This window comes from Gigantopelta aegis, chromosome 6, assembly GCF_016097555.1.
Source record: "Gigantopelta aegis isolate Gae_Host chromosome 6, Gae_host_genome, whole genome shotgun sequence".
Taxonomy (NCBI): Eukaryota; Metazoa; Mollusca; class Gastropoda; order Neomphalida; family Peltospiridae; genus Gigantopelta; species Gigantopelta aegis.
This window is the reverse complement of record NC_054704.1, coordinates 50,475,374-50,501,687: the sequence shown is the minus strand read 5'-3', so window position 1 is coordinate 50,501,687 and position 26,314 is coordinate 50,475,374. Positions and strand designations below refer to the sequence as shown.

At 33.6% G+C, this 26,314-nt stretch overlaps 1 protein-coding gene across 4 annotated transcripts in view; it reads left to right on the top strand.

The window, feature by feature from the left end:
- Window positions 1-26,314, top strand: part of LOC121375097 (microtubule-associated serine/threonine-protein kinase 2-like) — a 170,075-nt gene that overhangs the window by 46,355 nt on the left and 97,406 nt on the right. For 3 of the 4 annotated variants that reach the window (XM_041502334.1, XM_041502333.1, XM_041502335.1), the window contains 4 exons: window positions 4,047-4,245; window positions 9,786-9,874; window positions 19,600-19,628; window positions 25,028-25,113. In XM_041502334.1, coding sequence (XP_041358268.1) covers window positions 4,047-4,245; window positions 9,786-9,874; window positions 19,600-19,628; window positions 25,028-25,113 — 403 coding nt within the window. Of the gene's footprint in view, window positions 1-4,046; window positions 4,246-9,785; window positions 9,875-18,824; window positions 18,845-19,599; window positions 19,629-25,027; window positions 25,114-26,314 lie in introns of those variants that run through there. The other variant, XM_041502336.1, reaches the window with a different exon arrangement.

Sequence of the window (26,314 nt, the reverse complement as noted above, 5' to 3'; positions counted from 1 at the left end):
CCATAGGGTGTCCGGTTTAGAGGAGTTTTATTGTATTATAGTATATTGATCAAGATATCATAGTTGTGAGTCTTTAATTTTTTATTATTTCCAATCATTGTGGGATGTAGAAATTGATCAACAGTCAAGAATTGTCTTATAATAAGTTATATGACTGCTGTGTCAAATGTTTCATTTCTGACTTGTGTTTCTGCGAGGAGCTACACTGAAAATTGATAGCTAAATGAGATCCCGTTTTCTAGCTTTTATCTTACCGAGTGAATACTCTTCAAAGGTTTCCAATAAAGTGAAGAACGTGCTTGCTGTCGGCTGTGTTTAATGAAGTTAAAAGCTTCATTAGATCTAACATCATCTGCTTGAGATTGGGTGCAGCACTTGAAGAATTATGGTGTTCAGGCACACAATATCGGACTTCACTGCCATTGACATTGTCCTAAAAGCATTTATTTTTTCGTTTCGTGAATCTTGACTTGCTGTCACGTTGACCAGTTGTTGGCCATTAGGATTTGTAGAAAATAATCGCTTTGCAGTCTTTATTTTTATCATTTTTTACTGTGGAGTGTGTAGGTGCAGTTCCTGTCATGAATTTTAAGTGTGTTTTCGTGATCCTTTTTCACCTAACAAGATTTATATGCATCACAGCAGTTGTTGTCTGTTGGGTTTTAGTAATTTAATAAATGTGATTGGAATCCTTGTGTTTCATTAAATAGAGGGTAGGGATGGAGGCATACATGTAATATATAATATAAATTGCGCCAAAATGACTGCAACATTTTGTTAACTTGACTTTAATAAAATTACATCTGTAAGTATATTCATTTCAAGGATGGGGCATAGATTACTGGGCCCATATTTTCGAAGCCATCTTGGCGCTATGAAATCGTAAAACCATCATAGGTTGTGACGTCACTACAGCACACGCCATAGTGATGTCATACTTTACGATGATTTTACGATTTCGTAGGCTAAGATAGCTTTGAAAATATGGGCCCAGGTGACCATATATTCATTAGTGAACTGTTGCATGTGAAAGGAAATCGAAAGTATTGAATTGTAGATCCGTTTTGCTTTTTACATATGATCGATGTCGGTTGATTTTTTTTTTTCATTCGATCATCATGATGATGGTATATTTGTTTTCCCCTCACTGGCCACCGGGCTCTAACAATGTACATATTTGTGGAATACTAGTATATTTATGACAACTAGCATTTTACATTTAATTTTTTTTTTTTTTTAGTATCTGCGAATTAATCACAGAAGTGAACTCGTCCCTTTTTTTAATGGTTACAATTTTTATGGTCCTGGTAAGGAAATTCACGGGGTCGGTGCGGGGTCCTTGTGGCCCCTAGGGAAATACAGATATATGTAGATATAGTGCTTCACTGTGTGTTATGAATTTAATTTCCTTTTTGATTCTTTCTGAACATATACATGTACCGTATATCTTCGCCTATAAGTCAAATTTTTTTCACCCAAAAATTATTTTATAATGGGGGGTCGACTTATTATTACTGTTTTGTGGATTATTTTACAAGTTTATTGTTGAAGTATGCCATGTATTTATACTCAAATATGTTAATTTGACACCAAAGAACGGTTTTTGGTTATGCGAAAACGTACGATCTCACTCACTTTTGCCAAGACAACAGTCCACTTAGTTAAATTAACAGTCATCACTAATAGTAAAAATGTCTGAGTTTATTTTGAAATCTGGTCACATGGCATTAAGGTGTGTTCAAACAATGTTTTGGCGGTGATTAACTTCATGAATATTACCGAGCTTTCCCTTAAAATAGACTGATCTCTGTAGTTCACTATCTAGAGCAATAGGGACACACATATGTAGTTATCCTCCTTACATGTATTAATATGGCGGCAAACACGTGATACTTTGGAAATCGTAGTGATCTTGTTGTCAGTGTTTATAAATAAAGTTGTTGTCTGTGCACAAAACCATCTGTACAGTACTATACAGTAACAGTCAAATAGCTTTCACTCTCTACTAAGGGAATATTTCGTTTTGATGCTATGTAATAATGATAGTTTGATTGGAATAGTCTGATTATATTGCGATGTACAAAACGTGAAAACCAAAGTTTGTAAAATAATTTTCTTTTGTTCAAATATTATTGTTCTCATGTGCTGAAAATAAGAAATATTTCAATATTTATAAGTAGTTTTTCATGGGTCGACTTATAAACGGGTCAATAAAAAAATACGTTTTCAGGGCTTGAAATTAGGGACTCGACTTATAGCCGAGATCGACTTACAGGCGAAGATATACGGTACTTAAAAATACATTGTAATAATTTGCTAATTTCTCACCAAAAAAACACACTTTTAATACCGTCGCCATCTCTAGGTGTGCTGTCAATTGATATAATTCTGAGCTATGGAGAAGACAAACATTTTGGAAAGTTATTTACTTGAGTTTGCAGTGATTTCATATTTTTACAAATTTGTACCAACATACAGTAGATCACGTACCTATTACAAGAACAGATTTAGTGGATATTGCATTTATCGGGCATCCCTTTTCAAATCAATTTTAGTTCTTGCATGTTTGAAAAACAAAAAAGTTATATCTACATGTAGTGATCTCCCCAAAATGATAAAACTGATGTTATACTCAAATTCCAAGATATTTCAGTAATACATAGCATATGAAATGATTTCTCCTGCTAACCTTGTCATGTTAAAATTTGTCAAAATTACAAATGACATGGACTTAAAATGGTTTCCCCAATTTCAGGCATTTGGTAACATTTACCGGCCTCGGTGCGTCGTGGCAGGCCATCGGTCTACAGGCTGGTAGGTACTGGGTTCGGATCCCAGTCGAGGCATGGGATTTTTAATCCAGATACCAACTCCAAACCCTGAGTGAGTGCTCCACAAGGCTCAATGGGTAGGTGTAAACCACTTGCACTGACCAGTGATCCATAACTGGTTCAACAAAGGCCATGGTTTGTGCTATCCTGCCTGTGGGAAGCGCAAATAAAAGATCCCTTGCTGCCAATCGGAAGAGTAGCCCATGTAGTGGCGACAGCGGGTTTCCTCTCAAAATCTGTGTGGTCCTGAACCATATATCTGACACCATATAACCATAAATAAAATGTGTTGAATGTGTCGTTAAATAAAACACTTCTTTCTTTCTTTCTTTCTTTGGTAACATTTAGTAATTTTGGGGTGTGGGGAGGGAGGTCACTATTTCCACATATCTGTATGTACTGATACTGATGTCATAAAATGACCTGCCTGTCAAATGTGACAAACTAGTTGATTATTGGGGACCAACATTATACAAATTATGCAAATTATTTTATTTAATATGAAGCCGAAATGACAGTACCGTAATTGCTATCCATTTTAGGCCTAACTTGGACGTACATTTATTTAATTTCACAGAAAATAGGACATTTTTTTAAAAAAAAATTCAAAACTTTTCCTTTTTTCCTACGTTGACAAAAACAAAAATTATATATGAAAAACATGTTTTGAAAACTGAAAACAGACTACGGCGAAAGCCTTAATTTGTAGATGGACAGTTTTTGTTGTTGGTATTTTGCGTCACTGTATGTTTCAGTAGTTGACATAGCCTTAGTGATGACATTACATTGTCGAGCTGCTAATTAACGGTTGTACCGCTTCGCCCTATAGTGGTGCTGCTGCATTCATTAGTAAGATTTCCCTTTAAATAATTTGTGAAAACAACCTTAAAAAACGATACTGTGAAGAAGAAAAAAACACCCCAATAAACCAACAATGTTTCCTGTAATCAAACCAAAATCACTACCAATTGCTTCTTTTAAAGTCGTAATTATTGTCTTCATAATTATTTATTCAGTATATTATTTTACAACTTTCCAAAATACTAAACCTCATGTACTAGCATTGTCAGCTACTGTAATGGTGAGTATGGTTACAGCAAATCAAATTTTATAAAACGGATGTTGCCTCTTATGACAGTTGATGGCCCTGTAAACAGGTGTTTGTTATTGGCAGTAGTCTGAAAATGTGGATGGTCCTTTTAAACTGTTTTTCAGTCGGACTTCGGCCCTCATGCCTCACCTTCACCTCTGCCCTCTCCACTGCTGAAGAAATGTCGTGATGATCTGTCGTTTGGTCTGCCCAGCAGCCTTCGTAGACTCCATCGGACTCTGTCGGAAGATACGAAACAGCGCCGGAGGGAAAGCATGCCATCCACGCCAACCGGAGTCCATCCAAACCTACATCTTGGCCACAGTAAGGATAACCAGTTTACAGATTACCGTTGCTTGTATATGTGTACATCCAGAAATTTATATCCTTAAAGAGGGGGCGGGACGTAGCCCAGTGGTAAAGTGCTCGATCACCTCATGATTGGTCAGTTGGCCCATGCATTGGGCTAGTTCTCATTCCAGCCAGTGCACCACGACTGGTATATATCAAAGGCTGTGATATGTACAATCCTCTCTGTTTGGATGGTGCATATAAAAGATCCTTTGCTTTTAATAGAAAAATGTAGCGGGTTTCCTCTCTAAAGCTATGTCAGAATTAGTAAATGTTTGACATCCAATAGCCAATCATCAATAAATTAATATACTCTAGTGATGTCGTTAAAAAAACCCAAAAAACGTTTAACTTTTAACATCCTTAATGGCAGCTATTTTTCATTCCAGCCAGTGCACCACGACTGGTATATCAAAGGCAGTTGTATGTGCTATCCTGTCTGTGGGATGGTGCATGTAAAATATCCCTTGCTGCTAATCGAAAAGAGTAGCCCATGAAGTGGTGACAGTGCATTTTCAATATCTATGTGGTCTTTAACCATATGTCTGACGCCACATAACCATAAATAAAATGTGTTGAGTGTGTCATTAAATAAAACATTTCCTTCCTTCCTTCCTTAATGGCAGGAAGCGAGATGTCACTCAATGGTAGAAGTGTGATGGGTTGTAGGATCGATCACCCTCAGTAGATTGGTTATTTGCCTCCCATCCTAACCTGCCCCACAACTGATACATTATAGGTCATGATATGAACAGTCTTACCTATGGGAATCTGCATATAGAAGTCTAAACAGTAAGAGTAGTCTAAATAATAGCTGCAAGTTTCCTGGCTGCTTTTTCCGCATATGACATAATTGTACTTATTTGAGTGATTTTCATGCATGTTTATTTTTTCTTCTTACATACCCGTTGGTGATAACATATCATTCATTATTTATATGACATGGCAGTACCACACTATAGTGTGTTATCGATTTAAAGATATACGATTGGCTGCCGTTGGGTGATGACTTGGTCACAGCAACCATACCATCCAATGAATAGCACCACCAAAATTGATTGCTCTGTGATATATAAGCTAACTGAAACAGATGGCTGTGTGATGTGCATGTATATAAGTTAACTGCAAGTACAAGCACCATAAATACGTTTCAGTTGGTGTTTAAATTTCTGTTCAACCTCATATTTGAGGATATGTAAGAAATAGAATACTACTCTTCTGTCCATTGGATCCCATTTATCTTAAATGTATTATACTCTTTTGTTCATTACATATGTTTTGAAATAATTCTTTAAAGTAAATGGTATTTAGTAGTCTTCTCCCTTGCTACTACTGGAAAAATGTAGCAGGTTTCCTCTCTAATAAAAAACAAATCAGTGTTCTCTAGAGGTATTGTTAAACAAAACAATTTTTTTTTTTTTAAATTAATATTCTCTTGTTTTCATGCCTGTAGCAAGCACTCTAATTTTATCTATCCTACTACTATCATTACTACTCTAGACTTCCAGAAAAAGTACTAAATGTTTGACATCAATAGCTTATGAAAATTAATTAGTGTATTCCAGTTAAACAAATTTTTTTTTTTTTTAACTCTTCCAAAAAATGTATGATTTATTAAGAAATTACCCTTTTGCTCATTACATATGTTTTGAAATAATTCTTTAAATAAATGGTATCTAGTAGTATTCTTCCTTGTTACTACTGGAAAAATGTAGTGGGTTTCCTCTCTTAAGACTATATGTCAAAATTACCAAATGTTTGACATCCAATAACCGATGAATAAAAAACTCAAATCAGTGTTCTCTAGAGGTATTGTTAAACAAAACAAACTAACTTTCTATTAGTATTCTCTATTTTCATGTTTGTAGCAACCACTCTAATTTTATCTATCCTACTTCTATCATTACTACTCTAGACTTCCAGAAAAAGTACCAAATGTTTGACATCAATAGCTTATGAAAATTAATTAGTGTATTCCAGTTAAACAACTTTTTTTTTTAACTCTTCCCAAAAATGTATGTGATTTATCAAGAGATTACTAACACATAAACCTCATAAGTCATAATCCTAGATATATATATATTCTAACAATGTCATTGTGTCAGTTGTGTATGTTACCCGGACGTGTTGTAATGATAGTGTGGCTGGATGTTGATTAGTCTGTGACAGGTAATTTGCAGTCACTTGCTTCCTTCTCGAGGCAAATATCTGGGATACTCAAATCCCTTGGACCAAAAATATCGGATTGTTGAAAAAAAAAAAATTAAAATCTTTAGAACAGCTGAATAATCAATACATTTGAAACTAATACAGGAAATACTGCCGAAGGAAGACTATGCAATGACGTAAAAGCGAAAATAAAAATCCCTTTAAAATGGTTTATATATCAGGATTTTCGTGTTTTTAAAAGCTTTTGGCATTGTAAAAAACATATAGTCTTGGATATCTGTCAAATATCTGGCAGTAATTTTTTTTGTTTTAGAAGTCTTCTTGACAATATGTTTTTTTTCTGTTCTTATTTTTTGTTTCATTAGTGGATCAAGCAGACTTAGATGATTTTTTTTCTTTGCGATGGTTTCTTGTATTTTTATTATTTGTTCATTAGCTGATTGAGTATTTTATTACATGCCTTCTGAATACCTACTTAAACACTGTCTTTGCCATGAGCAAAATCAAGGCGAGCTGAAGAACATGGGGCGGGATTTAGCTCAGTTGTTGAGTGTTCGCCTGAGGTGTTTGTATTGCAGGATTGAACCATCTCGGTGGATCTATTCAGCTGATTGCATTTTATCTCATTCCATCCAGTACACCACAACTGGTCAAAGGCCATGGTGTTTGCTTTCCTGTCTGTGGGAAAGTGCATATAAAAGATTCCTTACTGCGAATTGAAAAATATACCAGGTTTCCTCTTATGACTAATTGTAAGAATTACTAAATGTTTGACATCCAATAGCAGTTGATTAATTAATCAATGTGCTCTAGTGGTGTTGTTAAACAAAACAAACTCTTCTGAAATGGTGCTATTAATTTTTTTATTTCAAGGCGAGCAGTTTGCCACATTCCTAAAACTTTCCAGGCGAATGCAGGAGAACGGGAGTGATCACTCCTTTCTTGGCAAAAAATTATTCACATAATTTTATTTATTTTAGGTCTCCCACTATTGCTACATCTCCAGTTGTAATTTGGATGTTTCAGTAGGCCCAAATACATTTTAGTTTATATTAAAAAAATATGTGCTAATTTTAGACACCTGCACCCCAGCATACACATATTTATACCTCCTGTTGTAGCTTCAGTATTCCATGCAGTGGCCTAAAACAATTATTTAAATTGCACAGTGGCTATTGGTGAACAAAATATACTTTTTGTATACTTCTGAACTTTATTAATATCTACTAAGATATTCCATTTCAGATATGATACATTGACATGTAAATCTGACCTTTTTAATATAATCACCCAAATGAAATGTTTTCGGTTTTTGTTTACATGATTATTGGAACAATTTTCAACAGTCAATTGAATATGTTTGAATGCAAGTTAAAATTATACTAATTTTATTAGATTTTTGTTAAAAATTACTAATCAGTATACAACAAAAACAGGAAGGTGCATTTAAATCTATAGCATCAGTTTACATGGTTAAAACACTGAGAAATTAAGAAATCTGAAGTATATCCATCTCTTGTTACACACACACACACACACCCACCCACACACACACACACACACACACACACACACACACACACACACACACACACACACAGATATATCTTACATACAGATCTATACATATTTGTCAAAACCAAGATCTGCATTTTACATTTGTGTGCTACACGTACACCAGATAAAACTACAGTTATAAAGTACCTAAAGTGTCCAGCTGTCATCCAAACACAGAAATTGTGCTCTCAAGTATAGTGGGACTTGATTAGTTTGACCGGTCACTGTGGTGCTTCAATCCCACAGTGCTTGTTATTTCCATATTAGTATACAAATGTTTACATTAGCTATTGAGCAAAATCGATGAAGGTTTGTATGGCCCAAATCAGTGTGAGGTATTTGGAATGAGGCACTGATTGAATCAAAGAAAATATATAAAACATACCTAATGAAGTTAGGAGCATTTCTTCTTCTCTTCGTTTCTGTTACATATTATATTTGTTAGGTTAATTTAATAAACCTTCAGTAATATTGTTTTGAATATTGCATTAAAAAATCATGGAATGTTGACAAACATGATTAGGGTGGTTGCTATGGTAACAAATTTGAACTCTTGAATTAAAATAACTACTCTTCAGTGGCCAGCACTTACTAGATAAGACACTCTAATTACATATACATAGAATGAGATGTGATGTTAAGGATTGTCTGTTATTTCTTTTACATTCATCCGGGTATTAACAAACAAAAATCATCCACAAACTTTGTGAATCGGCGAAGCTGTTTTCACATAAGTTTGCAGATGATTTTTTTTTTTTTTTCATACCCAGAACAGACAATACTTATAATTAAATTTGAATCATACTTGCTAATATTTTATTTTGAATTACTTTTGCTCCATAAACAATAACGCTCAATAAGACAACTTGCCAATATACAATGACGTCATCAGATATGATGTTCCCTGACGATGTAATTTTTACGTTCATCGAGAATTGAACAAACTCCCATTGCTACGTCTGGACCAAAGGGATGATGTTATGTTGTAATGAATATAATGGAAATTTAGTTATATAATTGTGAACTTTGGAAAGTTCTCTTTCAAATTTGAGCACATATGGTGTTTTTAAATGCCAGGATTAGCATACCAAAATACTGAGTCATATTAAACACAATTAATAAAGGCCAGAACTTAGATATTTTCATTATTTTCATTTTAATATGTAAAAAAGCTCCAAACCCAGAACCCCCCAGATTCTTCAGTTGCAAAGTGTCAACATTGTGACATGTTCTTAAACTTTATGATTTAAAAAAACTATTCAGGGTGAACAAAATGACATTATCATTATGAACCTAGCCAAATGTTCATTTTGGTAGTTCTCATACATGAAAAACCCATCATATATGTGCAAGTATTTTTGCGATTATCATGGGTAAAAGTTTACTGAAACAGTGTTTGCAAGTCACTAGTAATGAAAAGTTTCTAAAATAGTAACACTAGCAAAGAATTACCCAAACTCCACTGGCCCATAATTAATTTTGATGAGTATATTTTTAATACTAAAATACATATATTACAGTGGATGTTTATAATAGAGCTTGAGTCGGAATAAAAATCTTCAAACGTGAAACAAAACAAAACAAATTTCCAGAGAAATCAGGAAATCAATCCGAACTTGGCGCCATTACAATGTTAAAGTTAGAGCTCTTAGCTTCATCACTCTGTTTCTGAGATGACCATGCATCATCCACGTCATGTCTTTATGGTAGACTGTTCACAACTGAAATACAAAAACACTTATTGAGGTCTTTCAACTTGTAAACAAACTGCTGCTGATTGTTTTCAGGTGTGGGAGCGTTGATTGAGCCGACCAACTTACTGCGGATGAAAAACACAGTACTGGGACAGTCTGCCCCGTCCCTCTGTGCCAGTGTGGTAAGACGAGTACAAGTAATCTAGTCTCTCAGCTTTGCCGCTTGCCATGGTCGAGAGTAATGTATTTTTTTAACATTTACAGCTTAAACTTTAACTAATACTTGTATGCATAATGTGTATACCGGCCTCAGTGGTGCAGTGGTTAAGTCATCGGACTACAGGCTGGTAGGTACAGGGGTCGCAGCCCGGTACCGGTTCCAACCCAGAGCGAGTTCTTAAGGGCCCAGTGGGTATGTGTAAGGCCACTACGCCCCCTTCTCTCTCACTAACCACTAACCAACTAACAACTAACCCACTGCCCTGAACAGACAACCCATATAGTTCAGGTGTGTGCCCAGAACAGTGTGCTTGAACCTTAATTGGATATAAGCACGAAAATAAATTGAAATGAAATGTATGCATAATGTGTATGGGGGTCAAATGGATCAATGCTGGATGGTGGAAGATGGTGTGTGTATTATGTTATACACAGTGTAATTAATCCAACCAATCTCAACTGAAATTGGATCTTACTGACCTTTGTGATTTGTGTCTTCTTCAGTAGATCTAACCAAAGTCATTGTTATCTTAGGCCTTGCATGAGGATCATTTATTAGACCATTCGCATCTGCTGGCACAAGTGTCATTCGACAAAAGCACTGCTGGTATAATTGTGCCAGCATGGCTAATCAGGCTGTACTGCTTTCAGGATAATTGTCTGTGCATGACCACAATGCACCTGGACCCAAGACGATGTGGCATTTTCCCAGATCAAGATAATATTTCAGTGGAAAAAGGTTCATGACTGTAATTTTAATTAGATTAGTTGGCATTTCAGTTTTGTTTTTCTGATGGATCTATATTATCCAACGGTAAAATTATCTGTGCACAGATTTACAGTATTGCAGAAATACTAAAAAACCCACTGCAGCAATCAATGTACCATGCGTTTATTGACATAATAGAGCCAGTGTGGTGGGTAAATGTTAAGTGTTGCGTTTAAGTTAAAGGCAACAACACTATTTGGCATGTCGTTACTTGTAGCAGCTTAATATAGTCCAGTTTAGGAAATGGTTCTCATAAAAAAAATACTACAAAATTCTGATATGCTTTTTGAATTCTTTCTTTGATGATTATATGTTGGCAGACCTCTGTAGTATTTAAATAACCCACTGGTTTGAAGTTCTTGTTATATGTAGTACTAATTGATAACAACTCTGCAAGTGGTATGGTGCCACTTGTATAACAGCAATGCTTGCATAACAGCAACACGAGGTGGTGGTCGAGCATATAGGGGCCGTTAATTGGAGAAAACAAAATTGTGGTTGATTTTGTTTTACACGGTACTTGTCGGTTGAGAGCACTCTCTAAAATGAGTAGTCACATGACTGTCGATAGCATATTTTTTCACAGGATGTATTCTGACATGGAAATTGTATTGAACTGCATGGGGTAATTAATGGTGGTGTGTAACCTAAAGAGGCAGTACCCTGGTAGTATAAAGCATGTTTACATTTAAGTGCAGTGCTACTCTCGATATACAAACGTCAAAACTTATACTAGCTCTACTACCCGTTGCAGTTTAGACTGACCATTCAAAATTCGCGCTAAAATTCCTTCAAATCAAAACTGCACACCTTTTCTCTTTGGCATATTAACTGCTCCATTCAAAATTCCATAGCACCACCACCCACCCCTGCCTGCTACCGATCCCAGTCTGACTGCTGGTGCTCCCTTGCACCTGTCAGTGCAGGCGGTCCCTCCTCCAACCCCCCCCCCCCCCCCCCCCCAAATTTGTCTTGGATGACAGAGCTTGCTCTGCAAGCACTTGCGCCCACGACAGGCGTACGCTACAGCAGCTTGCTCTGAATGTGCATGTTAAACCCTATGACATGACACGACAGTGCAGTAAGGAAAGAAAATTGTCATGGACTACTAGATAAATATGTCAAGAAATATGCATTGTATATTTAATATATAGGTACATTTTATCAGTTAAAAATCTAAACAGTAATGCAAGTTTCTTGTTTTGAATGCTTAAAGCCTAAAATATATGACTCTGCTGGTCTGTTTTTCTTCACTTCTTTTTTCTTTTTTTCTTCATTTCTTTTTCTTCTTTTATTTCTTTTTTTAAAATATCCTTACACAAATAACCATGGCATACAAACTAGAGTAATACTTCTAGATTTTATTATATTGGAACTAAGCTTCTCGTGTTGATTACTCTTAATAAATGACTAAATCAACAAACAGATAACTGGTAAAATTTTGTTTGTTTTACTTCAGTCCGATTTTAGCACTGACAATATGAACCAGTTGAGCGATCAAATTGCGAAATAACCTAGCATGCCTTTGAGTGAAACATTTGTATTGCTTAGTCTGATGTATGTGCATGTAGCTTCTAATGGCCAACAGAGGAAATTGTATTCTTCAAGATTGCAGGTTTGTATTTTCTCAGTATGAAGTGACAAACTCAATCGAATTTTATCAGACAAAGTGTTTTATCTTTGGATTTGATATTGGCTTAGAGAACCACATGATAAGAGGCTTGTTTACTTCGCTGTACAGATAGTTTTTTTATAGCGTAAAAAAACAAGTGTACATTTTGAAATAGCAGAATGAAGATGGGTATGGTAAGATATAGCTCAGGGTGCAGAAAAATAAAGTGAGTTTGGAAAATGAGAAAGGGGTGGCAAAACATGAAAGTGGGAGCATCACACACACACACAGACAGACAGACAGACAGACACAGACAGACAGACAGACAGACAGACACACAGACACACAGACACAGACACACACACACACACACACACACACACACACGATAAAATGGGTCTGGGAGAACACTGCAATCAAGGGGCAGTGGTTCGTTAAGGGTTTGTAATACAGTAAAGTGCACTTATAACAAACATGCTTAGAACAAACTACTGCATAGAACAAACTGGTCATGAAGTCCCATTTTATCTCCCTATACATTAATAACAAACTTGTACAAATGTGTACAACGAACCACTGCTATAACGAACTAACTATCATGGTCCCTTCCGGTTCACTACAAGAGTACTTTACTGTATATATATTTTCATGCATACAGAATTATCGGGAGATAAAATCTAGTTTTGGCTCTACGACAAACATAAGGACGACAACAAACACCTTGTTTATATACAGACACAAATATTGTAAACAGGATAATATATTTAACATGTAATTTGAGTCACCGAGAAGTCTGTGTTAATCGGAAACATCTTACAATGGAAGCAATCTCAGGATGGTCCCTTCATGTGACAGGAAAAGCTGGTGTGGCTGACGCTGGTTTCCTTGTCCCATGTGTCGCAATAACTGTCTGTTAGACATCAGACAGCCATCATTTTAAACTGTGCCGAGATGTCATTAACTGTTCCTTTTATTACGCATCCTTCCTGGATTGCTCAATGATATAAGAGTGTACATGCCTGATGAGTGCTTCATTTTAGAAATAATTTATTAGGTGATACCTGACCCCTTCCTAAAATTGATAATGTATGTGTTAGGAAGTGTGCTTTCACTGCATGAAGCAGCTTAGGTATGTGCTTTTAAAATTGTTATGGGAAAGCTGCATAAAATGCCTTTGCTATATGAAATGGCTGATGATTGAGTTCTTTGACTTGCCATAGCAGCTGATTAAAGGTTATGCTGAAGTGTTATTGAAGTACATTCTTCACCTGAGTAAGGACTTCATTAAGAACAATAGGATTTGCAGTAACTGGACCATCCTGGGTTGTTTTTTGTGTTTTTCTTTGTATTTTTATTTTTATTTTTTAATTGGTTTGGTGACAGCAGACACCGTTTTGTTTTTTTAAATGGTTTTCCTAGTATACATATTTTTTTTCCCCCAGTGATTTATATATTAGCTGGTAGCCAACAGAAGTAAGTTGCTGATTATTCTCAAACATCAAGTGGCTATCAACAGTCAGTAGTATTAAAATGTATGTGTTTTTGCGTGGGATAGTGTTTCCTCCAGACTGATTAGTCATACTAGGCTATCGGTTGCAGTGTGGATTATTGAGGCAACAGTTATCCAGCAACTGGCGAAGTCAGAGGTTGAAACCGGGGTGGGCATGCCTGAAAATTCAGTGGATATGGGCATGGTAAACAGTATACAACCTGACCATTCCATGCCAAATTAGAAATTAAAAAACAATAATAAAACCACCACCACCAGTAATAGGGTTACTACTAATAGGGTTACTGCCTGAATTTCTGGCTTATGGTGTGTATAACAAATATACTGAGCACTGCTTTTTACATTAAGGATTTGAAAAAGAAATTCCTTGAATGTTTTTATTTAATTACGAATTTGGACACTCCCACTTACCATAATTATGTTCTTAACAAGAAAAACAAACCAGTTTTTCATTACTTTTTTTTCTAAACTATCAATATGTCAGCCTGAACTTCATTACTACACATGCACTTCTTTCATTGAGTATTGCAAATCAGGACAGATTCGATTTGGATGCTATGCAGTGTTTGATGTATTGACCCCATTTAGCCTCCAGTTTCTGCCAATTGGAAACTCGGCACTGGCACGATCCATTAAGATATGTCAGCAGTGGGCAGAAAATGATTGAATTGTTTAACTTGGGTGATGTCATGTGTCACCCACTTTGATGTAGATGATTGTTCTCCGTTTGCTCACGAAAGCATTTACATTAACTACTGTGCTGTATAGATTGGCGTGCTATTCTTCAATCAAGCAGCAGGAAGGACTGTGGTTTTGGCGGCGGTGGGAAGGTATGGGGGAGGTGAATTCTACCTTAGAAGTCTTATTAAAAATGTTTGTTTGTGTTCTCGTCCTTCATTATTGAATTTACTTATTTACTTTGCTGGCTGGCTGGTTGGAAAATTATTGACTGTTAATGAATTTGTCTTTGCCATGCTTTCAGAGCTCAGGATTTGGTTTAAGATCATTGTAAAGAGTTCTTGAACATGGCAGCAAAAGTGCTTGGGGCTAGTAGCAGATTTAAAAGATTGTCTGTAATGATTTCTTCATCTGATGGCTGAAGTAAATCTTTACATGAGAGAATACATGTACAGCACATAATCTGGCTTCAGTGTCACCTGTGATATAGAACAGTTTTAACATCTTGTTCAATATGGGTAAAGATCGAATTCAATAACATACCTGGTTTATTTGTACTTATTGATTTCAAAAAAGCATTTGATTCAGTATCTTGGTTTCTTATTGATAAAGCTTTAGATATATTTTATTTTAAAACATCAATAAAATTTTGGATTGAAACATTATATAAAAATTCAATGTCTAGAGTAATGCAAAACAGCTATCTATCGGACACTTTTGAGCTGCAAAGGGTATGCAGATAAGGAGACCCTCTCTCACCATAAATTTGTATAATATGTGCCGAAATTTTAAGTATTTTGGTAAGAAACAACAAAGATATTAACATTGATGATACAGAATATTTAATATCACAATATGCCAATGATACTACTACTATTCTTGATGGATCTTCTGAGTCCCTGAACAGTACAGTGACAGTACTTGATTATTATGCTGAAATTTCGGGCCTGAAAATATACTACACTAAGTCTAAAGCCATCTGGATATGAAGCAAGAAGCATTCAAAAGATGTCTATCACCATGCACGTTGGAAGTTAGAATGGGGTGTGAACAAATTTAATCTGCTTGGCATTAACTTTACAATAAATTTAAATAAAATTATAGAATCAAAGTTTGACTCTAAATTTATTCAAATGCAGACAAATTTGGTCCTTTAAAAAACTTACAGCCTTAGGAAGAGTTACCGTTCTCAAAACTTTAATAATGCCCAAAATTACTTATTTACTAATATCATTACCAAACCCACCGAAACGTACTATAGAACAAATAAATAAAATGTTTTTCAAATTTATTTGGCAAAATAAACCAGACAAAATTAAGCAAGCTGTATTGATACAAGACTACGGGCCAAGATGTAACCCAGTGGTAAAGTGCTTGCTCGATGTGCGTTTGGTTTGGGATTTATCCCCATCTGTAGGCCCATTGGGCTATTTCTTGCTCCAGCCAGTGCACCACGACTGGTACATCAAAGGCCGTGGTATGTGCTATCCTGTATTGGATGGTGCATATAAAAGATCCCTTGCTACCAGTCGAATAGAGTAGCCCATGAAGTGGCGACAGCGGGTTTCCTCCTTCAATATCTGTGTGGTCATTAACCATATGTCTGACGTCATATAACCGTAAATAACATGTGTTGAGTGTGTTGTTAAATAAAACATTTCTTTCTTTCATTAATACAAGACTACAAACATGGTGGTATAAAAATGCTAAATATACAGCATGTTTTGACCTCTTTAAAATCATTGTGGATAAAAAAAAAAAGGCTTTTTCTAAACAATAAAAAATGGGTAAATTTATTTAAATCTACCACCAATATTATTACTAAAGATATTATAATTCATGGAGACTTATTTTATTATATTAAACAACAAAAATATGCAAAATCTCTTTTGGAAATATGTATTATCTAGTAGGGTGTTAATACAGCAAAACCAAAACCTTGAAAATACTGAAGCTATACAAGGATTGAATATTTGGTACAATACTAAAATATTGAAACATAATAAACCTTTAATGTACAGCAATTATATAAAGAAAGGTATTGTTTTCATAAATAATTTACTTGATAATGAAGGAAATATTTTAGATTTTGCAACTTTTAAAAACATATATGATCTAAAGACACTTTTTAAATTACGCAACACTAGTTTATGCAGTAAAATCTTTCTTATCCTCATTAAACAATATTAAAAGTACAACATCTATTCTTAGTAAAAGACCTATCTTGCCATTTAAAATGAAACTACTGCTAAATGAGAATACTAGAAGTAAAGATATATACAATATTTTGAATAATAATCATGTAATATACCAAAGGCACAAACAAAAGTTGCATCTAAGGGTTTAACATTTGATTGTTATATGTGGAAAATGTTTTATGCTATACCCTTTAAATGTACAAAAAATAATACCTTGCAATAGTTTCAGTATCGATTGCTCCATAGAATCCTAGCTACTAATACCTTTTTGCATATGATTCATTATGTAGATTCAAATAAATGTAGTTTTTGTAAAAATGTTCCTGAAAATCTACATTTGTTTTATGATTGTAATAAAGCAAGACATATATGGAGAAGTCAGACTTAGACTTTCACTTAATAAACATAGTTATGTTTGGTATGATAAACAGTGAGCTAAGTGATGTAGTTAATTGGATTTTAATCAGTATAAAATATTACATTTATAGTATGAAAATACTTAACAAGAGTCTTCATATTAATGTTATGAAAAAACATCTAACAAAATAAATTTCAAATAGAAAGATACTAAGTATATTTATTAAAAAAATTGTGAACATGACAAATTTAATGAATGTTTAGGAAAGTGGTTTAACCTGTTCAGTATTAACAGATAACATTAAAAAATATCATCTTCTTTAACTATAGGTTTGGACCCTTTCCTTTGGTTTCTTTGCTTATTGTTTTTTATTTACAAAAATACCATAACTTGTTTGGAAATACAATTCTAGATGTATTATTTTATTATTTTTTAATTAGCCTGAACCCTAGTAAACAAATTGTTTCTTTCTCCCCTTTGTCTTTTTTGTCTTTCTTTCCTTTTCTTCTTTCTTTCTTTCTATATGCTTTTTGTCTTTTCTCTTTTTTTCATTTCAGATAATTATTGGTGTACATATAAATTAATAATGTACATGGCTATGTTTGAAAGTACATGTATATATGAAGTATGGGTATATGTAATATGCGTGCACGCATGTATGTATGTATGTATATGTATGTATATATGCACTACGTATGTATAACTATTTGTAAATATTATACAATGTAAGACAATGATTCAAGGCACCCCAACCTTGACATTGATAGTGGTCTAAGGACAATAAAATCATTTTAAAGAAAGAAAAAAAAATCGCATTTTGACAAACTATTGTATTGCTGAGTTGTACTAATTACTCCAAAATCCTGAAATTTGTGTATGTTGCATTTAGGAAATGAAGTCTTCATGTATATATATTTATATATTCCATTCTTCACTGTTGTGACATGTCTTTGATGACTGACATTGGTTAAATTTAGGAAGGTGACATTTATAATCTCTGTTACCCTTCAGAGAATTGAAACATAAATAGGCAAAACAAAAACGAGAACAAAAATTAAAACAGATGGTTGCATAAACCTTGATTAAAGTAATTCATGTTTGCAAGAGAGGTTAAGGGATTTGTGGTGTGTCATACACACACATACACACACACACACATATGCACAATAGATTTAAGAAATTCAAATATTTAATATTTTGTGATGGTAATTTTGTTTGTATTGAGGTATGTTAATTATAAATTTTACGAACATACATGGAGAGACATTTGTATTGGTGTGATAATTGTGTGATAAAATGGTTTAAAATGTCATCAGTTTATCATCTATGGAAATAAAAATAAAATGAAACAATAAAAATGAATAATTAGGTTTGTTAGTTTTTGAATACACTTACAAATTACATACATGTACCTACACAAGTACTGGATGACATGGATTTATTACTTTTACCTGTATTTTATAAATTAATGACATGAACGTGGCAAACGAGGAACAAAACCCACTCATCCGTGTCCTGCCAAGAAAAGCTATTTCCACCATCCATTTTGCTTACAGTTGGCCAAGATAAATGTTGGCAGGAATAGGAGGACATTACACGTACACCAACATCATGGCCCACTTCCCCACATCTTCAGAACTGACTCCATCTCTGATGTGTTTTTATTGTGGCACCTGTTGGACTTGTGTTTACATGTGCTACTTACTTACATAAAACACTGACGATATCAGAATGATGACGGCGCCATTAAAACATTGACTTATGGGCTTCTCTCTCCGCATATGAACATTACCACTTGTGACAAAATGGTATTATTAATCCACTTTTTGTTTTGTTTTGTTTTGTTTTATGTGTGGATGGATATATCCTGGGCTAAATGATCACTGACATATGGTGTATGTTTCTAAGATTATCAAAACAGGAGTTGTTTGGTAGCGAGAGGTGAAATATATTGGTTGTACTGCAGGATGATCAATCTATGGTAGCCATGTACAAGTCCTGTCGGTGGCAATTTCCCTGTCAAGCTCTTTTCAATTTCCTTTAGTATTGATTAGATTGAAAAAACATGCTTAGATGTTTTCTGTAAACTGGATCAGCTATATTGACTATCCGTCGTGAGAAATGGAATGTGTGTTCAGAGCACTCATTTTCTTTCTCGGTGTACATGTACATACAGTAGCTGTTGGGGGGAACTAAGTGATTTTTAAATTGGACTAAAATATTAAATAAATAAATAAATAAAATAAAAGGAACCTTCAGAATTAAAAAAAAAAAAAAAAATTCCATTAAGCATTTTGTAGACATGTTGCTACCTGGTAGTAACTTAAAGCAAACCTAACAATATAAGAATAGTTCAAAATTAAAATCATTTTATATGTTATATGGATAATGTTTAAAAATTGTGATTTGGTTGGTTTTTTTGTTGTTGTTGATGTTTTTTTTTACATTCAGTTTACAACTATAACTACAACTATATGTACTAACCTCATTTACCCACACCACTACTATAGCAAAGTAATTTTAATGATAATAATTTTCTGATTTTTTTTTTTTTTTATTGCAGAAGGAACTTGCAGTATCCAGAAAAGGAAGGTAGGAATTTTAAAATGTTTTTAAATTACACAGTATGTCAAGGCTTCAGATGTTATGGAAATTATCATTTGGTGTAGTAAGTTAGTAATGGGTTGGCAAAATCATGGATCTGCAAATCGTTTTTATTTTGCACAAGAATATATGCCATGGTATGTTCTTTTGTAAAATAAACGAGTGCAATAAATAGGAAGTGAAAACAACATATGTGAAGCTCTGTATTTATTACATACCTTCTTTTATGTTTTACAAAAATGTTTTTTAATTTAACATAACAGTGCTTTGTTAAATCTATGATCAAAACTCCTTTCATGGATTTACTTAAACGTTAAGAATCTTAGTCCTCAGCAGCCTTGTGTAATGTTTCAAATACGATGTGACATAATTTGTAAATCATATATGACGTCAGTAAATAAAAGGCGCTAACTGCAGTAAAAATAAAAAAGTAATTCCCCATTTAAATTTATCACACTGTTTCAAAATGTCTTTATCACTATAATAAGATTGAATAGGTATGTAATAAATCATTGTGAATCTTGATTCCAGTTACAAAGATCACTACAGAATGCTAACCACATTACTTTCACATTATGTAATAATGTAATCAAAATGTTTATAAGCTAAACACATTACTTAATAATATAATCAAAATGTTTATAAGCTAAACACATTACTTAATAATGTAATCAAAATGTTTATAAGCTAAACACATTACTTAATAATGTAATCAAAATGTTTATAAGCTAAACACATTACTTAATAATGTAATCAAAATCCAGCTCATGAAATTGTTGGGACAGTTTCAGTCCTAAACTATTGAATATTTAGCAACCAGTAATTTGTGATAAGTTAATTTACAACACACACCGATTTAATTTTTTAAAATCATTTTTCTTTTAAACTCCCCATCTCCTCTAACTAATACAAAGTTAGTACATAGAGATTATTATATGAGCTTGTGTATTGTACTGATTTTACAAAATAAATGTCGGGTTTTGTATTGTCTGAGCAAGAATAAGGGTAATACACAAATTCTGACGCGAGTTTCATAAATTCATTATGATACACACGTGAGCGTAATAATTGTTTTATTATCCATATTATTATTGTAATTTTTTTATGAATAAGGTCCGTCTCAAAATGTTTCAACCACAACTTGAAGATGACAAAATGATGTCATATTTCACATGTACAGTCTGAGCTAGGACTGGGAAAGCAACATTATGTTATGATGTCACTTCCCAAAATTACGTCATTACATTTGTTATTTCACATGTGCTTCGTATGATTTTTATTAACACAGTTATATGTAACCATGTGGATAATACATTCTTAATACAGAACGATCAGCTGTTATTCTCTAAGGTTTTACACCACAGTTACTTTTTCATTAACATTGAATTTTACAATTATATAACATATTTTCTTTAAAAGTATTACAGATATTGTGGGAATTTTATGATGTATTTGTTCTATATGTACACTCCTAGAATATGGTGTAATAACATACAAAATACTAAACAAATTTACTACCATTACATGTAACTACAAACTTTAAAAGTGTTATTTTGTGGTTGAGCCTCTAAAAATATGTAGGTATGTTTTGTTTTATTGTTTAAATGTCAGTGAGCATTGTAAACTATTAAAAAACAGATATTTAATTAAGTGTCTAATTTTGAAAATAGTCCCGTCAAAACATATTTAAATATTAGCTTCTGTTTTATTTTGAAAATGATACATTTGTCCCATTTGTATTGTCATTTTGTTATCTTTTTAAAAACATAACAGGGCAATTGCAGGCTAAGCATTTACTAGAAAAATTTCTATAACATATGTTTATATTGAAGTAATGTTAAAACTGCTTTTATTACTGAAAGAATGGTCATGGACATAGTAAAACATGACATTCTTCTTGCCTAAGCTGTGAAACATGAATCAAACAAAATTCTGAATTTAATAATGGATTGGACTGCCGTGGAAAATTTGCTGATGTGGCACTTGTATATGTAACTGATGTTACATGTTTGAATGAATGAAGGAAATGGTTTATTTAACAACACACTCAACACATTTTATTTATGGTTATATGGCGTCGGACATATAGTTACGGATCACACATATATTGAGGGAGGAAACCCGCTGTTGCCAATTCTTGGGATAGTCTTTTCGATTAGTAGCAAGGGATCTTTTATATACACCATCCCATAGACAGGACAACACATACCATGGCCTTTGATGTACCAGTCATGGTGCACTGGCAGAAGCGAGAAATAGCACAATGGGCCCACTGACAGGGATCGATCCCAAACCGATCATGCATCAAGCGAGTGCTTTACCACTGGGCTACATCTTTCCCCCTGTTTGAATGAAGTCTGACGTTCAATGACATGCAGTTTTAAACAAATAAACTGCATATATTATTCATGTTTTGAACTGTGAAGTCTCCACAACCATTGAGTGTTACAGATGGCTGCTTCACAGGATGAAGTCCTTTTGTGGACAAACAAAGGCAAACAAAGATAGATATTTTAAACAAAGAATAACACATGGTAAAACTTAATTCAGTCATGCACCAGATATTTAGCAAAGCAAGGTGGTTGCCAGACGAGGGATGTCATACTTTGGCACAAGTGATATGATTTAAGATATCATTGACCGAGAATTATCGAAGTCTATTCGCAATATCAAATGCATTGCGGATAGACCTAATTAATTCTTGGTCAACGATATTACAAACATTGTTTACACAATAGCAGTTGTCAGGTCTCATTCTCATTTTGATTTTCAAGCCACAGTAAGCATTTGTGTCTGAAATTGCCCAATAATAAAACAAATATGAAAGATTTGGATAAATGTTTGTTATTAAAGTACATTAAACAAGCTATTTTTATAGAAACTATATAATACAAAAATGAACAAAATAATACATTTATTTTAAATTATGCAATTGTCAAGAGAGCAAATGGTCTGTATAGCTTGAATTATATATTATCAGTCATTCAAGCAGCAAAAACCAAGACAGTTTTTTTTATCAATACAACAGGAGTTGTCTCCCCTTAGTCTTAGTTATATATTTTTTTCTGTTGAGTCTTCAATGTTTGTGGTAAATAATTTTCTCTTAACCCATATCTATGCAAAGGGTACATTAGAATACTGGTGTAATCATATAATAGTCTAGGTTTTTCTCAGTTGTTGATAAAATGCCCTATATATCAATATAATAATAAACTCATTGCTGACACTTCCATCATTCAAATGCTGGAAAGCTTTAAAATTCAGCATAAATTTGTAATAGGAAATATTATTTTTATAATTATGAATGCATCTGATTTGCAGTGTAATTACAGCACAATATATGACTTTTGGTTTGTATGAAGCTAAAATGATGGTGTCACTACTTGTACATGTATGTCGTTCCACATGTTCTCAAAAACACATATATTATCATGTTCTCAGAAACACATATATTATCACATGTTCTCAAAAACACATATTGTCATGTTCTCAGAAACATATATTATCACATGTTCTCAGAAACACATATATTATCACATGTTCTCAGAAACATAATCTCACATGTTCTCAGAAACACATACATGAATGTTATCACATGTTCTTAGAAATACATATATTATCACGTTCTCAGAAACACATGTTCTCAGCAACACATATTAACACATTCTCAGAAACACATATATTATCACATGTTTTTAGAAACACATATATTATCACATGTTCTTAGAAACATATTATCACATGTTCTCAGAAACACATACATGTATATTATCACATGTTCTTAGAAATACATATATTATCACGTTCTCAGAAACACACGTTCTCAGAAACACATATATTATCACATTTTCAGAAATACATTCTCAGAAACATATCACATTCTCAGAAACATATATTATCACATGTTCTCAGAAACACATATATTATCACATGTTCTCAGAAACATATTATCACATGTTCTCAGAAACACATTACGTTCTCAGAAACACATATCACATGTTCTCAGAAACATGTTCTCAGAAATACATATATTATCATATTATCATAAACATATATATTTTCACATTCTCCAAAACACATATATCATCACATGTTCTCAGAATCATATCACATGTTCTCAGAAATACATATATTATCACATGCTCATAAACATATTATCACATGTTCTCAGAAACATATATTATCACATGTTCTCAGAAACACACATAATAACACATGTTATCAGAAACACATATATTATCACATGTTATCAGAAACACATATATTATCACATGTTCTCAGAAACATATATTATCACATGCTCATAAATCTCCATATTATCACATCCTCATAAACATAGAAAGCTTGTGTGTAACTTATTTTTGTTCACTCAGATGTGAAATAGTCTTAACTATAAACTCCGGTCCTCAATGTTCATGCTGATACAAACCTTAATGCTACTTCTATTTTTTAAAATTATCATTTGGGATGGGACAATATTTAAATATATTATGGTGAAGAAGAAAACAATTTTTAATGGAGTCACCAGATGGTTGTTTAATGTAAATACTTATCAATTATTGACCGTCATTTCAGGCAATATTAGGTTTTATGGACCGAAGAAATTGATATAAATTTGTTAGTGCATAAACCTTGATATTGCCCGAAATATAGTCAATAATTGTTTTATTACATAATGACATCTGTAAGACATTCCTGTTTTGTTTATCAGAATTGAAATACTTTCATGCAGTGCATTCTACTGATGAGATTTAGTGATGTCACATAATCCTATGATGTTGTATGATAAGCAGAGGAATGTGGAAATAAACAGTTGAAGCATTACCAAGACAAAAATTAAATTAGAGACACTATGACCAGCAAGAATGTTAAAATCATATTAATAACAAAATAAAAGACAAAATGTGCTAAATATGAACATTCATTTATACTGAACAGGTACCAGTTACTTCTAAATGTATTCTTTATTTGTAACATAAAATCCAGAGAGTTCTGAATCCAACTGCATTTTGTTGTATCATGAACGTTTCTTAATCTACGAGATATTCCTTACAAATTTTGACGAGTACTGACCTTGTCTTTAATGATATTTTTGGAATTAAACTCAGTGTTAATAGACAGGCCTATAGCAAAGAGTTTTGTCACAAGTTTGTGGTTGCTTACATTAGAATTAACAGTTGACGTTGCATTATGTTACCTACTCATTAATTGGATATAATTTTTTTCTCTTTGCTTTCATTAGTTAAATCTCCCAGGGCAATATCATTATTTATGGATGGTCATGTGACTGGTTTTCGACCAATAAAAATACAGATATATTCTCAATATGTAATAAATATATATGTATTATTTCCTTTCAGTACATGTTTTATAACTTGTATTTTCAGTCGAAACTATGGAAGACGATCTCTGATAGCAAGCAACATGTCACCGACCTTGCCTCAGCGCTGTCCTTCTCCGCAACCACATTTAGGTTAGTGAATCTTTTCTGTTTGATGTAGATCTTTATTGTGGCAATAAATCAACTTCTACAGACCAAGATGATGTCCCCACAAAGAGATAAAAAAAATGTATGATATTCGGTGGGTTTTTTTTTATAGAATTGTGTTGTACCTGCAGTTTTAAGCACAGCATGTTATCACTGGACTGTGTTTGCACAAACTACACTACAAAACGTGATTGTCACCATCAGGGGTGGGAATTCTCCTCAGATCTGCTGTTTTCCTATCATGTAACATTGCATTTTTTCACATTTTAATCGTCCTTTCCTCCAAAATGTGTCAGATGGCACAGATTTTAACCTCGGATTTCAAGAATTTCTGGGACACCACTAGATTTCATCTTCTTTTTACAGTTCACCAATTTCCACCCCTGTACCATGTATGTAAGAAGGAAAGTTTTCAGTAAAAAGGATTTCCTTAAATATGGAGTTTTTGGGGGGGTTTTCAGTTTATGTATATGTGCTATGTTCCAAGCCTTTTAGGTCTTCATTCTTCTCTTCTCATTAATGGTTTTCATAGAGTAACTCAATCCAATAGTTTATATGATGCTCAGGAGACCAGGAATCCCTCCGTGTCACTGTGAGATTCATCCTGGCAGCAAACATCTCCCTTTGATATCATTACATGAAGGAATGAAAAGAAGAAGAAGAAGACAATTAGATGTAGCAGAGAGGAAAATTCTCAGTATTCTTCTGGAATTTAGGGTTTTGACGCTGTTCGAAAACTCTTTTGATCCATATTATTTTCATTCCTGTTCACAACAGTGCTACCTGTACCTGATCTGGCTTAGAATGAGATTGAGGTGTGGTTAAAAATTACAGAAATACTTGAGTTTGCATTTCCATTAAAGTTTCTTTTCTCATCATCTGTGTTTGTGGATATCATTCTGGGACATATTTGTCCTTTTGTGGATTATCAGATGATTGCATAGATTTGATTCCATTAAGTTTGCTTCAAGTGTCTTCAGAAAGTCCATACTTCTTTTTGTGTACTTCTACTTCCACCTTCTCTGTAACACACCTACTTGTAGTGGTACTTACAGGGTATATGACCCATCATGGCCTGACCATTCTCGTTTTTATCATTTCATACAGTTTGTTTTGTCATTTCTGCACTGTTGACATTGCACCAAGTACTCAAGTCAGAATTGTTGCTATAAACATTCCTGTCACC